The sequence below is a fragment of the Podarcis raffonei genome, chromosome 9 (assembly GCF_027172205.1).
Source record: "Podarcis raffonei isolate rPodRaf1 chromosome 9, rPodRaf1.pri, whole genome shotgun sequence".
Lineage (NCBI taxonomy): Eukaryota > Metazoa > Chordata > Lepidosauria > Squamata > Lacertidae > Podarcis > Podarcis raffonei.
Window position 1 is genome coordinate 75,480,859 of NC_070610.1, and position 16,158 is coordinate 75,497,016.

At 50.3% G+C, this 16,158-nt stretch overlaps 1 protein-coding gene across 6 annotated transcripts in view; it reads right to left on the bottom strand.

The window, feature by feature from the left end:
- Positions 1 to 16,158, bottom strand: part of SLC4A11 (solute carrier family 4 member 11) — a 241,052-nt gene that overhangs the window by 93,251 nt on the left and 131,643 nt on the right. For all 6 annotated transcript variants that reach the window (XM_053402104.1, XM_053402102.1, XM_053402101.1 and 3 more), the window contains exon 3: positions 9,534 to 9,686. In XM_053402104.1, the coding sequence (XP_053258079.1) occupies positions 9,534 to 9,686 (153 nt within the window). The remainder of the gene's footprint in view (positions 1 to 9,533; positions 9,687 to 16,158) is intronic.

A 16,158-nucleotide genomic window follows, 5' to 3' on the forward strand; every position in this document is an offset into this window, starting at 1 on the left:
TTTTCTGTCAGTCGGTTTCCAGGCTCAACTCCAAATGCTAATTGTGGTTACGAGTGTTTGAACCGGACCTGGGAGACCTGGGTTCAGATCCTGGGCCAACCACAAAGCTCATTGGGACACTCTTATTTCACTCTAACCTACCTCACACGGTCATTGTGGGGATAAAATGGGGAGGCGAAGAATTGCGTGCAGCACCTTTAACTCTTCAGAGAAAAGGTGGGATAAAAATGTAATGGTCATCACTGTAGACTCTCTTCCTAGAATCATAGAGTTGGAAGAGACCACAAGGGCCATCGAGTCCAACCCCCTGCCAAGCAGGAAACACCATCAGAGCACTCCTGACATATGGTTGTCAAGCCTCTGCTTAAAGACCTCCAAAGAAGGAGACTCCACCACACTCCTTGGCAGCAAATTCCACTGTCGAACAGCTCTTACTGTCAGGAAGTTCTTCCTAATGTTTAGGTGGAATCTTCTTTCTTGTAGTTTGGATCCATTGCTCCGTGTCCGCTTCTCTGGAGCAGCAGAAAACAACCTTTCTCCCTCCTCTATGTGACATCCTTTTATATATTTGAACATGGCTATCATATCACCCCTTAACCTCCTTTTCTCCAGGCTAAACATGCCCAGCTCCCTTAGCCGTTCCTCATAAGGCATCGTTTCCAGGCCTTTGAGCATTTTGGTTGCCCTCCTCTGGACACGTTCCAGTTTGTCAGTGTCCTTCTTGAACTGTGGTGCCCAGAACTGGACACAGTACTCCAGGTAAGGTCTGACCAGAGCAGAATACAGTGGCACTATTACTTCCCTTGATCTAGATGCTATACTCCTATTGATGCAGCCCAGAATTGCATTGGATCCTCCTGGATTCTGTTCCATCAGGCTGAGGTGTTAATTCCAAAAAAACCCACCTCTCCTGAAAAGGCTTTTAAGGTAGTTTACCATTACGTAGCATGGACAAATTTAATGATATTTGAAACGTATTTATCGAAACTATAGTGGCACCTAAATCAACATATACCACAGTGATTAATTTATACCTCTACATATATACTCCAAAGTTTTGTAACCTTAATTATAAAGTAAAGGTAAAGGGACCCCTGACCATTAGGTCCAGTCGTGGCCGACTCTGGGTTGCGGCGCTCATCTTGCTTTATTGGCCGAAGGAGCCAGTGGACAGCTTCCGGGTCATGTGGCCAGCATGACTAAGCCGCTTCTGGCGAACCAGAGCAGCGCTCGGAAACGCCGTTTATCTTCCCGCCGGAGCGGTAACTATTTATCTACTTGCACTTTGACGTGCTTTCGAACTGCTAGGTTGGCAGGAGCAGGGACCAAGCAATGGGAGCTCACCCCGTCGCGGGGATTCGAACTGCTGACCTTCTGATCGGCAAGTCCTAGGCTCTGTGGTTTAACCCGCAGCGCCACCCGCGTCCCTATACTTTATGGTTATTTTCTTACTGCTGTTTTCCTTTGCTTTTTATAATGTTTTTAATGTACCCTCTTTATTTTTCTCTTTTCTATTCTTTCCCCCTCCCTTTTATTTCCTTTAACTCACTATTATAATCTCAATAAAAGAAGAGTGGCAGATGAAGAAGATAGACTTTGCGGAACTGGCGAAGCTGATGGGGAAAACCCGAAACCAGCATAATCAAGTATTCCAAAAGGACTGGAGCGAATGTATACAATATTTGAAAGATCATTGTAAGCAATTAACAACACAGCAGGGTGACCCAAAGACTTGTAATGAGAAATTTCTTACCTTTCTATATTTATTTAAATTTTGAGGTATCTTGCCATGAGTTATATTAGAATTGGGAAATATATAAAATGCAGTGATACAAAGATTACTTTTGAAAGCCATCAGGTGGGAGGGAAGGAAGTCGATAGGCTCTAAAGAGCCGAAGAAGTAATGTGGATAATGATGATGTGATTATATATGTTTAAATGGAAAAATAATAAAAATTATTTTTTAAAAAAATTATAAGCCGAGGGCCTTCTGGCAGTTCCCTCGCCGCAAGAAGTGAGGTTACAAGTAACCAGGCAGAGGGCCTTCTCGGTAGTGGCGCCTGCCCTGTGGAACACCCTCCCAACAGATATCAAGGCAATAAACAACTATTTTACTTTTAGGGAAGTTTTTAATGTCTGATGCTGTATTGTTTGTAATATTTAGTTGGAAGCCGCCCAGAGTGGCTGGGGAAACCCAGCCAGATGGGCGGAGTATAAATTATTATTATTATTATTATTATTATTATTATTATTATTATTATTATTATCTCCTCAATAAAATATAAATAGTAAAAAAAAAAAAAGAATATACAAGCATGGTCTCTGTCAACTGAAGAAGAAGCAGTGGCAGTCGGAAAAGGACTTCCCCTCCCAGATGTTTTGGGAGGAGGAAGAAGAGGCCTGTCGATGGCTACCAGCCCTGATGGCTCTCCTCTGCCTCACAATCAGAGGCAGTGATGCTTATGAATATCAGTTACTGGAAACCACAAGACGGAAGAGGGCTCTTGTGTTCGAATCCTGCTGTTGGCATTCCCAGATGACGCATCTGGTTGGCCACTGTGAGAACAGGATACTGGCCTAGATGGGGACCCTTCTTATGTTTTCATTTCGTTATTTAAAAATATTCAGCCTGAGGGTAGCTAGGTGCCAGCTTGCTGCAGTACAGTGGTACCTTTGGTTGCAAACAGGATCCGTTCCGGAGGCCTGTTCGCAACATGAAAAGCCCGCAACCTGAAGCGTTGTATCTGCGCAGGTGCGCAGCGTGATTTGGCGCTTGTGCGCATGCGCGATTTAGCGCTACTCCGCATGTGCGAGCAGCGAAACCCAGAAATAACCCTTTCCGGTACTTCTGGGTCGCGGCGGGACGCAACCTGAAAAAACGTAACATGAAGCAAACATAACATGAGGTATGACTGTATGCCAAAACCGCTTCTCAGATATGAGAACGAAGCACTGAGCAAAGACTAGGCACACCTCCTGAGCACAGATTAAAACTTAACATTTAAAGATTAGCAGAGCAAGGTGTTTCGTTTCGTTTTGACAAATGGTGTCAATCACGCCAAAAAAGGATGTCTGTCTCTGGCAATGTTTCAGCACTCCTTGTGAAAACGTTTAATTATTGCAATTGCTCTCACTTGCATCATCTTGCGGATCAAATCTGATTGGCTATGTAGTATTTTGACATGTTCCCTGATTGGCTGAGACATCGATGGACCAATACAGCCAAGGGAGAAATCAGCCTCTGCCAAAATGGACAACCCTTAACAGGCCTTAGCCTTCCTACCTCAACCAAAATTGCCAGTTTTTGCAGGAAACTGGGACACATTTGCGTGCAGCTGTGGAGTTCAATTAATCATTAATTTCAGAATGTGGCAGCGGCAGCCTAATGGGCAATAACAATAATATTTGAACAGCCTGTGTGCTTAGATTAAATTCGAATGCACTGCATTTTTAAATTGCTCTTCTACAGTGCATAATGATTTGGAAGAGATACTTTAGAAACTAAGCGTGTCGCGCAATTTCTAGGAAGCACTAACGCCCAGAGAAATTTATATTCCAGCAGCCTTCTGAAGACTGAGGTTGCATGAGTCATACCTTTGAGCCTGTGCATAGAGAGCGGACGGCTTCAAATTTTATTTAACACTTTGTTGTTCGAAGCGAGTCTCTGAGATGTGCAGTGGCCTCTGTGCAAACCGTTCCCAAGAAATTGCTCTCAAAGCGATACCACACCTTCAAGTAGGAATTTCTCCCTTCCATCAAATAATGATGGATGTGAGCACTTAGCCAATGAACCCCAAACCAAGTCTTTGGTCCAGGGAGTGAGAGAGTCCGTTCCACTCTCAAACAGCTCTTACCACCAGAAAGTTCTTCCTGAAGTTTAGTCAAAATCTCCTTTCTTGTAACGTGAAGCCTTGGGTTCGAGTTCTACCCTCCAGAGCGGGAGGAAAAAAAGCTTGTTCCCTCTCTCAACTAACAACGCTTGAGATGCCTATCACATCTCTTCTCTGTCTCTTTTCCTGGTTAAACATACCCAATTCCCTCAACCGTTCCTCATCAGGCTTGGTTTCCAGACCCTTGATCATCTTGGTTGGCCTCCTCTGTACATGTCCCAGCTTGTCCACATCCTTCTTCAATGGTGGTACCCAGAACTGGAAACAATAGTGGTGTGGTCTGACCAAGGCTCAATAGAGCATTACCGTATTTTTCCCTCTATAGGATGCACCGGACCATAGGAGGGGGGAAACAGGGGGGGGGGATTCTCCCCCTCTCTGCTCAGCGCCCCTTCAGCGAAGCAGCAGGAGAAACAAAGCCCCTTCCATTTCTCCTCCCACTTTGCTGAAGGGGCGCTGCGCAGAGAGGGAAAACTGTGCAGCGCCTCTCCAGCGAAGCGAAGCCAGAACAGCAAGAGGGATCGGTGTGCACCGACCCCTCTCACTCTCCAGGCTTCAGGCGGCTATCCGCAAGCCTTTGGAGCGCAGCAGGAACTCCTGCTGCGCTCCGAAGGCTTGCGGATAGCTGCCTGAAGCCCCTGGAGCGCAGCGGGAGTTCCCTTCAGGCGGCTTCAGCGAAAGCAACTAGAAGCCTCCGGAGCGCGGGGGGAGCTCTCCCTCTGCGCTTCGGAGGCTTTGCGTTGCTATCGCTGAAGCCAAGGAGCCTGCATTCGCTCCATAGGACGCACACACATTTCCCCTTCATTTTTGAAGGGGAAAAAGTGTGTCTTATAGAGCGAAAAATACGGTGCTTCCTTTGACCCTGTCTATGCAGCCTAGAATAGCATTAGCTTTATTTGCTGCTGGATCACACTGTTGACTTGTGCTAAGCTTGAGGTCCACTAAGATCCCTAGATCCACAAGACAAACTATAGAACAGCCTTTCCAGCAGCCCTAAGAGCCCACCAGAGTTTAGGAAGAAGAGTAACAGGAAGGGTAACATGTTATTTTAGAGCACACAAGTCAACTCCTAGGGTCTTTTCAGCCCCACCAATAAATTATTTGCGGGGGCCTAGCCTCCCCAAAGTTGATGGGCATTCAAATGGTGTGTGATCAATGATGCGGGGGGCGGGGCTTATCTGCACCCCACAATATTTTATTCAAGTTGCCCCCCCTGATTTAGAGAACGGATTGTCAGTTTCTGGATGTGCATAAAGAGGTGCGCCACCTTCTCCAAAGTGCGCCACCCTCTCTCATGCGCTCTTATTATTTACTTGGGAAAACATGCAAACTGCTTAATCAAAAAGAAATACAGTCATACCTTGTTTCTCAAACGGCTTAGTTGACGAACAAATCGGCTCCCGAATGCCAAAAACCTGGAATTAAGTGTTCCAGTTTTCGAACATTTTTCGGAAGCTGAACGTCCGATGAGGCTTCTGTTTAACTGCAGGAACCTCCTGCAGCCAATTAGAAGCCATGCCTTGGTTTTTGAACGGTTTTGGGAGTCGAACAGATTAAGTTTGAGAACCAAGGTTCCACTGCACATCTCTAGGCAGGGTATATAAAGTGATCATCCATGATGCACAGATAGAAACCAGCAGAATATTTTTTTTTTTAAAAAAAACCTAATGTATATATAACTAAACGATGTGTCTGGGTAGCCTTCCCGGCATGGAGTGACGTTTTTAGAAGAAGTCGTAAAACAGCATAGCAAAGGTGCCTGTCCAGTGTTAATAGGCAGGCAGTTCCAGGCAGAACTCAGGTCCTGCTCAGAGGTTTCCCATCGCCACATCTGGCTGGTCACTGGATTGGATGGGCCTTTGGCCTCATCTGGCAGCCAGACCACAGTTGTCAACTTCTCCCCTTTTTTAAGGGAAATTCCCTTATTCCGAATAGGATTCCTCACAAGAAAAGGGAAAAGTTGACAGCTACCAGCCGGACTCCTCTCTGCACTGCAAGACAGACGCCTCACAGCTGTGGGCCAAGCGTTATACGGCGCATGTTTGGGTTCAGCAGGCGATGGGAGTCACGTAACTTGCAGCTTGCGAAAGCAGCAGGGGAAAAGGCCTTAGACCAGCCGGGGAAAGCTAAGAGCAAGGGGCCGGCATCCTCTATTCATTCCGGCGAGGGTTTTTTCCTCTGCAGTCGAACAATGCTAATTCACAAGGGCAGGATTTTTCGAATAGCAGAGAGGCAAATAATGGCACAATCGATTGCGTAAACAGAATAGCAAGACACGGACGCAGCGGGGGCACAATGAGCAGGCCGACATTCTGGCATTCCTCCATGCACACCCCAAGGGGAAGGTGCTAAATTTAGCTGCCCCTCATTTCGCCTCGCCCTGCGTCCAGCTCCCCACCCAACCCTCCGGGGGCCGTCGGGCTTATTGCATTGTCAGCGTCGGCGTATCTCAAGGTGCAGAGAGAAGAAAGCGCCTTGTGGTGCAAGGAGAAGGGTGGAAAGATATACTGTATTTTTTGCTCCATATGACGCACTTTTTCCCCTCCAAAAATGAAGGGGAAATGTGTGTGCGTCCTATGGAGCGAATGCAGGCTTTCACTGAAGCCTGGAGTGCAAGAGCGGTCGGTGCACACCGACCCCGCTCGCTCTCCAGGCTTCAGGAAGCTATCCGCAAGCCTTCGGAGTGCGGCGGGAGTTCCTGCCGGGCTCCGAAGGCTTGCGGATTGCAGCCTGCAGCCCGAAGCCCGGGGAGCACAGCGCTGCGCACCCTGGGCTTCGGGCAGCTATCTGCAGCGCTTGCCACTGCTCCCGGACCTGTTCCCCAGCCCTGCGGCTAAAAATGAAGCCACGTGCAGCCTCTCCCGGCTGGAGAGGTTGTGCGTGGCTAAAGAGGAAGCCAAGACAGCCAGCAAATTTTTCTTCTTTATTTCCCCCCCCCCCAAAAAAAACTAGGTGCGCCCTATAGAGTGAAAAATATGGTACACCGCAGTTTGTGGGAGAGAAACATAGCAGTAGCTAATGCAGATGAGTTAAAGAGGTGGTTTCTCCCTAGGCGGAGAAGGGCAGCCTAGCTAGAGAGAGAAAGAGAGAGATGCGCTACACAGGGCCACAGAAACATATGAAATTGCTTTGTGCCAAATCAGAGCACTGGTCTATTTAACTCAGTGTGGTCTACATTGACTGGTAGCAGTTTTCCAGGTGAGCTACCGTTATGGACTGGCTGGATGCAGAGGAGTGGGAGGGAGGCAACCGCTGGGAATTGCCAGGGGAAGAAAGCTCAGAGCCAGGGGATTAGTGGTGGGTCGACAACGCGTGGTCGGAGGGAGAAGAGGGAGCAGACTGGGAGGAAGAGGCGTCAGAAGAGGCAGCAGGGTTTCGTGAGCTGAGAGAGTCTGTGGCAGAGAGCAGTCCAGAATCAGAGGCAAAAGCAAAGGTTGGAGAGTAGGGGAAGGGCCAAGAGGCAGAGATGAGGCTGAAGAATCCAGGGAGTATCTCCCTCCTGCTGCAACCAGCCCCTCTCCCCAATGGACTCCCAGAACCAGAAGAGGTCTGAAGCGGGAGGGGCAAATTCAGGCATGGCGGCATAGTCTCAGATTGCTTGGGAAGGACCCGGGAAGGAAGGAGACTGTGGGAACTGTGGGATCTTCAGTCCCCACAACAGGGGCAAGATCTACCAATTCGAGCTGCTGAGCTCACTAGGCCTGACCTCCTGCACAAACTTTGTTTCCATGAGCTGCTGACCTGCTCCTGACAGCTACAGCCTTTTCTTTCAATTTTAAGAACAAAGGAAGTGCTTTATACTGAACCAGGCCATTGGGGCATCGAGCTGACTGGCAGCAGGGCTTCAGATGGGCTTTACAGGGGGTTACCAATGTGATGCCCAAGGGCACATATGCAGAGGCCTTCCCTGGTGCCCACAGTGCCTCCTTTCCCCCGCCTTTCCTCTTGCTGAAATTAAGCTTGGAGGCAGCATTCTGTTGCAGGCAACTGAAGAGATTTGTGGTGTGTGCTTGGTTGCAGTGTGTGTGTGTGTGTGTCCGTGTGCAATTCTCACAACAGTTTCCCCCGTCTGGAAATGTATCCACAGGCCCAAAATGTTTGACAACCCCTGGCACGGAACGAGATTTCCCATAAGCTCAGGCACCTGCTGTTGTGCTAACACAGACAGCAAACAGCGCAGATGGAAGAGAAGACAAGCGGGACGTTATGGGGGAAATTATGTATTGTAAAAATGATGGAGACGACTCTTTGCGCCTCTGTTGTGCCCGTGCTTTGTTCGCCTCCTGATGCGATCAACTGTACCATTATACACCTTGTTGCATATAGAAACGTGGCACGAAGGCGCATGCAAACAGAGTTTCAAATAAAAAAACCTTCCAATTCTTCTGCAAATAGAAAGCAGCCTGCGTCTTCAAAATTGACTTCAACAGGATGCCACACACATGTATCCGTAGCCTTAGGTGTGTGTTTTTTGTGGGGGGAGAGCGTTCTGTTAAGTCTTAACACTTTAGGGGCTAATTCAGTGTTTCCCAGCTTTTTACAAATCTCTCTCTGGGAAGATGGAAACATTTTCCAATCGTGCCAGGAAAAGGATATTTTATTAAGGGCAGCCTCTTTACCCCTGTCACTCCCTCTGCTTAGGCCAGCCCACCCAGTCTTGGTTCAACTTGTATTAGTCGCATGGTCACACTTACAGAAGTGAGGCCAATTCCTGTTTGAGTTCAATAAACACACCCCAAAGAGTCTTCCCATTTTGAACACTCATGCGCTGTCACACAACCGAGTCCTCTAACATGCGCCAAGACGGCCGCCTTGTGCAAAATGAGAAACAGCCCCATTCTCATTCGCACAACACTGTAAACCATGGTTAAGCTTAACTATGGTTTAAAGGTGAACGCACAGCCTGGTGTTACACAGGGAGAAGATCACGGCCGCTACTTGGAGTTGAGACGTGTTTTAGTTTAGTGTTAACATCCAAATACAGGCTTGTTGGGAGAGAGACATGCCATGAGCCTGGGCTTGGATACAAGGTTCAATCAAACCATGGTTTAGTTGCCAGTAGCATGGCGGCAGCAGGACCAGAGAAGGAGCGAAGGAGGGATGATTTTCTCCCCATCACCAACACAATGGTATCCACCTTTAAGCCATCGTTAAGCTTAAAAGGTAAAGGGACCCCTGACCATTAGGTCCAGTTGTGGCCGACTCTGGGGTTGTGGCGCTCATCTCGCTTTATTGGCCGAGGGAGCCAGCGTACAGCTTCCGGGTCATGTGGCCAGCATGACTAAGCCGCTTCTGGCAAACCAGAGCAGCGCACGGAAATGCCGATTACCTTCCTGCCAGAGTGGTACCTATTTATCTATTTGCACTTGATGTGCTTTCGAACTGCTAGGTTGGCAGGAGCAGGGACCGAGCAACGGGAGCTCACCCCGTCGCGGGATTCGAACCGCCGATCTTCTGATCGGCAAGTCCTAGTCTCTGTGGTTAAACCCACAGCGCCACCCGCGTCCCATCGTTCAGCTTAGCTGCGATCTAAAAAGTGATGTGCAAACCAGGCCATGGAAAACAATTTTACAACCAGACGGGAATTTATGAGAGAGAGACACACCAAGATGGTCTCAGGTATGAAGGAGACAGCATCCTTACCTGTAACGTTCTGCTGTACATCCAAGTTGACATTCACAAAGAACCTGATGCTGTCCCCGGAGACGATCGAGGAATTGACGGTGTCAAAAAGTTCTTCACCCCCGACTTCTTCTTTGTTCTCACAGCCATCGTCCGTATCGCACTTAAGGTAGCCTGCAACAAGAGAGAGACTGTTTTATTGCTCACTCTTCGCCACACATCTCAGGGAATCAAAGCAAAGTCTTATCAAGGTGTTTTTTTGCAAAGGCAGAACAAAGCAGCCATTTTTGCTCTCGGCGGGATTCTGTTCTTCCCACCAGGCACGTTCCAAGCGTATTCTCTGAGCGGGTCAAAGGAATTTCAGACTCAGGAGGGAGAAATAAGAAAAAGGCACCAGAGCTGGGAGGAGAGGTGTGCTCAGGGCTCGAATGAGAATTCTGTCCTGGCTCGTTTGCAGCTGCCTTTATTTTGCAATAAATTGGCTTCGTGCAACTTAAAGGCTGACCGAAACTTGCCTTTTGTAATTGCTCCTTGAAGTCAAGAGGGTTAGAAACTTAAAAGAAAAGAAGAGAGAAAGCAGAGAGCCTCCACATTTTAATGAAATCTTGTTCCAGGATTTTGGGGAAAGTCAATAAATGCAATAAAATGAACACTATAGACCAGGGAGAAGATTTGGTGGAAGAAGATTGGAGGAAATTTAAAATTTATTTACAGAAGCAGTGTAAAATGTATGAATGCTGATGACATTGAAATGAAATGAAGGGGTTTTAGTGACGAGAGTAAAAGTTTGAAATTATAAATTTGGGAGGTAGGATATTTAAGGACAAAGTGGTAGGATATGAATTTGCTGAACCAACTGTCAAAAAGGGATACAAAAAAGGGAGACGTGAGGAAGTCAGGAAAATAAGTTAATCAATGTTGAATAACTAGAAAAGAGTGATTTGTGTTTTTTCTTATTTTACTTTTGTGTGTTGACTGGTGTGTTTTTTTTCTTCTTTTCTTTTTTTCTTTTTTAGGTTAAATGTTTGTATTTTATGTATTGTGAAATCTTGTTTTAGTGTTTTTATTGTTCTTTGTTTGGTGATGTCCTTCTCTATTTTTAAACTTAATAAAATATTATTATAAAAAAATAAAAAATAAAATGAACACTATAAATGGAGTTGGAGAATTGGAAGTTGCCTTATACAGAATCAGGCCACGGGTCCTTCTAGCTCAGAACTGCCCACACTGGCTGGCATCAGGTCTCAGGTCTGTCCCCCAGCCATACCTGGAAATGGGAGGGACTGAACCAGGGACCTTCTGCATGCAGAACAGGTGCCCGGCCATTTTACTATAGCCCTTGCCCTTGCGCAAGAGATCAACGGAATACAGGACAGTTATAGCAAGCTCAGTTGGTTAAAGCATGCTGCTGACAGTGCCAAGGCTGCAGGTTCGATCCCTGAAAGAGACAGCTGCCTATTCCTACATTGAAAGGGGGTGGACTAGATGATCCTCAGAGTCCCTGCCAACTCTATCGTTCTAGGTCAGGCTATTTGGGTGTCCAGCCCAGCCTTGAGAGCACTCTGCCAGTGCCTCTCCAAGTCTTCTGGAGTCTTCCACATCACCTGCTACCTTCATCCTTCTGAGATGAACTGGACCTGGACCTTCCTGCACACAAATCATTTATTTACAGTGGAACCTTGGTTCTTGAACTTAATCCATTCCGGAAGTCCGTTTGACTCCCGAAACCGTTTGAAAACCAAGGTGCGGCTTCCGATTGGCTGCAGGAGCTTCCTGTACTCAAGCGGAAACCGCGTCAGACATTCACCTTCCGAAAAACGTCTGCAAACCAGAACACCTATGTTATGTACTAAGTTGAATAGGATCCAAAATTCAGCAGTCTGATTGGTCCTAGAACAATAGGATTCAGAATGCAGCAGTCTGATTGGTCCTAGAACAATAGGACCCAGAATACAGCAGTCTGATTGGTCCTAGAACAATAGGATTCAGAATGCAGCAGTCTGATTGGTCCTAGAACAATAGGACCCAGAATACAGCAGTCTGATTGGTCCTAGAACAATAGGATTCAGAATGCAGCAGTCTGATTGGTCCTAGAACAATAGGACCCAGAATACAGCAGTCTGATTGGTCCTAGAACAATAGGATTCAGAATGCAACAGTCTGATTGGTCCTAGAACAATAGGACCCAGAATACAGCAGTCTGATTGATCCACAGGAGCCACCCAATCCAGCTCCAGGTGGAAGTGAATCCGTAACCTGATTGGCCTACAGGAGAATCCCTGAATTAGCCAATCACGTGGGGCCCATTGTGTAAATAATGTATATAAAGCAGGCTTTCTGGGGGAACTTCCATTCCTCCTCACCACTATGAGCTGAATAAAGAGCATGAAATCCACTCTCGACTCCGAGTATATTTCAACTTCCTTCCAGGTTTTTGGGTGTTCAGGAGCCAATTTGTCTATTGCCCAGGAGGACTCCCCTGTGTGAGTGCCTGAGGGCCCTGCTCTTGCCACTTACCATCTGGCCTGGGGCGGGGCCTGGGGCCTCATAAGGACTGCATGCTGCTTGCTGCCTGCTGCCCAGGAAGACTCCCCTGTGTGAGTGCCTGAGGGCCCTGCTCTTGCCACTTACCACCTGGCCTGGGGCGGGGCCTGAAGCCTCATAAGGACTGCGTGCGGCTTGCTGCCTGCTGCCCAGGAAGACTCCCCTGTGTGAGTGCCTGAGGGCCCTGCTCTTGCCACTTACCATCTGGCCTGGGGCGGGGCCTGAAGCCTCATAAGGACTGTGTGCTGCTTGCTGCCTGCTGCCCAGGAGGACTCCCCTGTGTGAGTGCCTGAGGGCCCTGCTCTTGCCACTTACCATCTGGCCTGGGGCGGGGCCTGGGGCCTCATAAGGACTGCGCGCTGCTTGCTGCCGCTGCCCAGGAGGACTCCCCTGTGTGAGTCCCTGAGGGCCCTGCTCTTGCCACTTACCATCTGGCCTGGGGCAGGGCCTGGGGCCTCATAAGGACTGCATGCTGCTTGCTGCCTGCTGCCCAGGAGGACTCCCCTGTTTGAGTGCCTGAGGGCCCTGCTCTTGCCACTTATCATCTGGCCTGGGGCGGGGCCTGAAGCCTCATAAGGACTGCGTGCTGCTTGCTGCCTGCTGCCCAGGAGGACTCCCCTGTGTGAGTGCCTGAGGGCCCTGCTCCTTCCTGCCACTTACCATCTGGCCTGGGGCGGGGCCTGAAGCCTCATAAGGACTGCGTGCTGCTTGCTGCCTGCTGCCCAGGAGGACTCCCCTGTGTGAGTGCCTGAGGGCCCTGCTCTTGCCACTTACCATCTGGCCTGGGGCGGGGCCTGGGGCCTCATAAGGACTGCGTGCGGCTTGCTGCCTGCTGCCCAGGAAGACTCCCCTGTGTGAGTGCCTGAGGGCCCTGCTCTTGCCACTTACCATCTGGCCTGGGGCGGGGCCTGAAGCCTCATAAGGACTGTGTGCTGCTTGCTGCCTGCTGCCCAGGAGGACTCCCCTGTGTGAGTGCCTGAGGGCCCTGCTCTTGCCACTTACCATCTGGCCTGGGGCGGGGCCTGAAGCCTCATAAGGACTGCGTGCGGCTTGCTGCCTGCTGCCCAGGAGGACTCCCCTGTGTGAGTGCCTGAGGGCCCTGCTCTTGCCACTTACCATCTGGCCTGGGGCGGGGCCTGAAGCCTCATAAGGACTGCGTGCTGCTTGCTGCCTGCTGCCCAGGAGGACTCCCCTGTGTGAGTGCCTGAGGGCCCTGCTCTTGCCACTTACCATCTGGCCTGGGGCGGGGCCTGAAGCCTCATAAGGACTGTGTGCTGCTTGCTGCCTGCTGCCCAGGAGGACTCCCCTGTGTGAGTGCCTGAGGGCCCTGCTCTTGCCACTTACCATCTGGCCTGGGGCGGGGCCTGGGGCCTCATAAGGACTGCGCGCTGCTTGCTGCCGCTGCCCAGGAGGACTCCCCTGTGTGAGTCCCTGAGGGCCCTGCTCTTGCCACTTACCATCTGGCCTGGGGCAGGGCCTGGGGCCTCATAAGGACTGCATGCTGCTTGCTGCCTGCTGCCCAGGAGGACTCCCCTGTTTGAGTGCCTGAGGGCCCTGCTCTTGCCACTTACCATCTGGCCTGGGGCGGGGCCTGGGGCCTCATAAGGACTGCGCGCTGCTTGCTGCCGCTGCCCAGGAGGACTCCCCTGTGTGAGTCCCTGAGGGCCCTGCTCTTGCCACTTACCATCTGGCCTGGGGCAGGGCCTGGGGCCTCATAAGGACTGCATGCTGCTTGCTGCCTGCTGCCCAGGAGGACTCCCCTGTTTGAGTGCCTGAGGGCCCTGCTCTTGCCACTTATCATCTGGCCTGGGGCGGGGCCTGAAGCCTCATAAGGACTGCGTGCTGCTTGCTGCCTGCTGCCCAGGAGGACTCCCCTGTGTGAGTCCCTGAGGGCCCTGCTCTTGCCACTCACCATCTGGCCTGGGGCGGGGCCTGGGGCCTCATAAGGACTGCGTGCTGCTTGCTGCCTGCTGCCCAGGAAGACTCCCCTGTGTGAGTGCCTGAGGGCCCTGCTCTTGCCACTTACCATCTGGCCTGGGGCGGGGCCTGAAGCCTCATAAGGACTGCGTGCTGCTTGCTGCCTGCTGCCCAGGAAGACTCCCCTGTGTGAGTGCCTGAGGGCCCTGCTCTTGCCACTTACCATCTGGCCTGGGGCGGGGCCTGGGGCCTCATAAGGACTGCGTGCGGCTTGCTGCCTGCTGCCCAGGAAGACTCCCCTGTGTGAGTGCCTGAGGGCCCTGCTCTTGCCACTTACCACCTGGCCCAGGGCAGGGCCTGACAGGCCTCACCAGGACAGTTGTTACTGCCAGGGGGGCACAGAGTGTTTTTAGAGTGTTTTTAAAATGTTTTTAAAATTTTTCTTTTGGATTTTTTGTATGTGGCGGGTGGGGGTGGGATTGATGTTTGGTTGGGCTTGGGGAATTTTTTTATTTTTATTTTGATGTTTTTGTAATTTTTACATTATTATTTTTCGTTTGTTTGTATTGTTTTATTGGTTTTGTTTGTTTTTTTAAGGTGTTATTTTGTTCTTAGGGGGAGGGGTCAGGGCTGCCGGGGAGTGGGCCCCAGCCCACAAAATGGCTGGGGCATGTTCCACAGGGGGGGATGCACTGGGACAACCGATCTCAGTGATCACGGGTAGGAGGAGGAGTTACGCTAAGACTAGACCACGTCATTACAGAGGGGGCAGGTTTAGTCGTTGTCTGAGGACTATTCCTGCCTCCGGGTCTGGTCCTGACCGGATGGATACTAGAATCAGCAAGGGATACCCACATGACCTGAAGGTGCTGCTGTGCAATGCCAGGTCAATGATTCATAAGACCACTGCCATCCATGACTTGATCATGGATGGAGGACTTGACCTGGCATGTGTAACAGAGACTTGGTTGGATGAAGCAGATGGGCCTGTCCTTGCCGCTGCTTGTCCACCAGGTTTCTCTTACGCACAGCAACCCAGGTCATGTGGGCGGGGAGGGGGGGTTGCAGTGATTTTTAGGAAGTCATTAGTTTGCACCAGGCGTCCTATTGGGAAGACCCAGTTTTCCGAGTGCATGTTCTGGAAGTTGGGCAATAGGGGCAGTACAGGATTCCTTTTGGTGTACCGACCTCCCCGCTGCACCAAGGATTCCCTGCCCGAGCTGCTTCAGGTCGTGGCGGATGTTCTCCTGGAGACACCTAGCTTGGTCGTCCTAGGGGATTTTAACATCCATGCCGACACGACCTTACAAGGGGCCGCTCGGGACTTTGTGGAAAGCATGGCCTCCATAGGGCTGTCCCTGAATAAGTCTGGCCCAACCCATAGCTGCGGACATGCCTTGGACCTGGTGTTTACCTCTATGGATGTTGGTGATCTGACACTAAGTAAAAGCGAAACGAAAGAAGTGCCATGGTCAGATCACTTCCTGGTGCAACTGGACTTCTCTGCGACCCTTCCCCTCTGCAGGGAGGTGGGACCAATTCGGATGGTCCGCCCCCGCCACTTAATGGAGCCAAATGGTTTCCAGAGAGTGGTAGGGGATGCTTTATCCCATGTTGATGGCCTTTCAGCTGATTCCCTGGTGGCCCGCTGGAATGTGGAGTTAACCAGGGCTATTGACTGTTTGGCTCCGAAGCGCCCTCTCCGATTGCATGGAGCCCGGACAGCCCCGTGGTTTTCCACGGATCTGAGGGCAATGAAACAATCGTTGAGACGGCTAGAGCGCCGGTGGCGGATAACTCATTCTGAATCTGACCGGACACAGGTTAGAGCTCAACGTCGAGCCTACCAAGTGGCAATAGCGACGGCGAAGAAGAATTTCTTCGCCGCCTCTATTGCATCTGCAGAAAACAGCAGCAGGAGACTTTTTCAGGTGGTTCACAATTTAGCGGAACCACCTGTAACATCAGGGCCCAGTACGGGCCACATGTTCTCCTGCAATGATTTTGCAAAGTTTTTTGCAGATAAAATCGCTCAGATTCGGGAAGAAGTAGACTCCACCGTGGGAGCAGGGCCGGGGCGGGAGAGTGCTAGAGTTCTGTCTAGTCAAGTTGAGTGGGATCAATTCCAATCTGTTACCTCCGAGGATGTGGACAGGCTGCTTGGACGAGTGAAACCAACCACCTG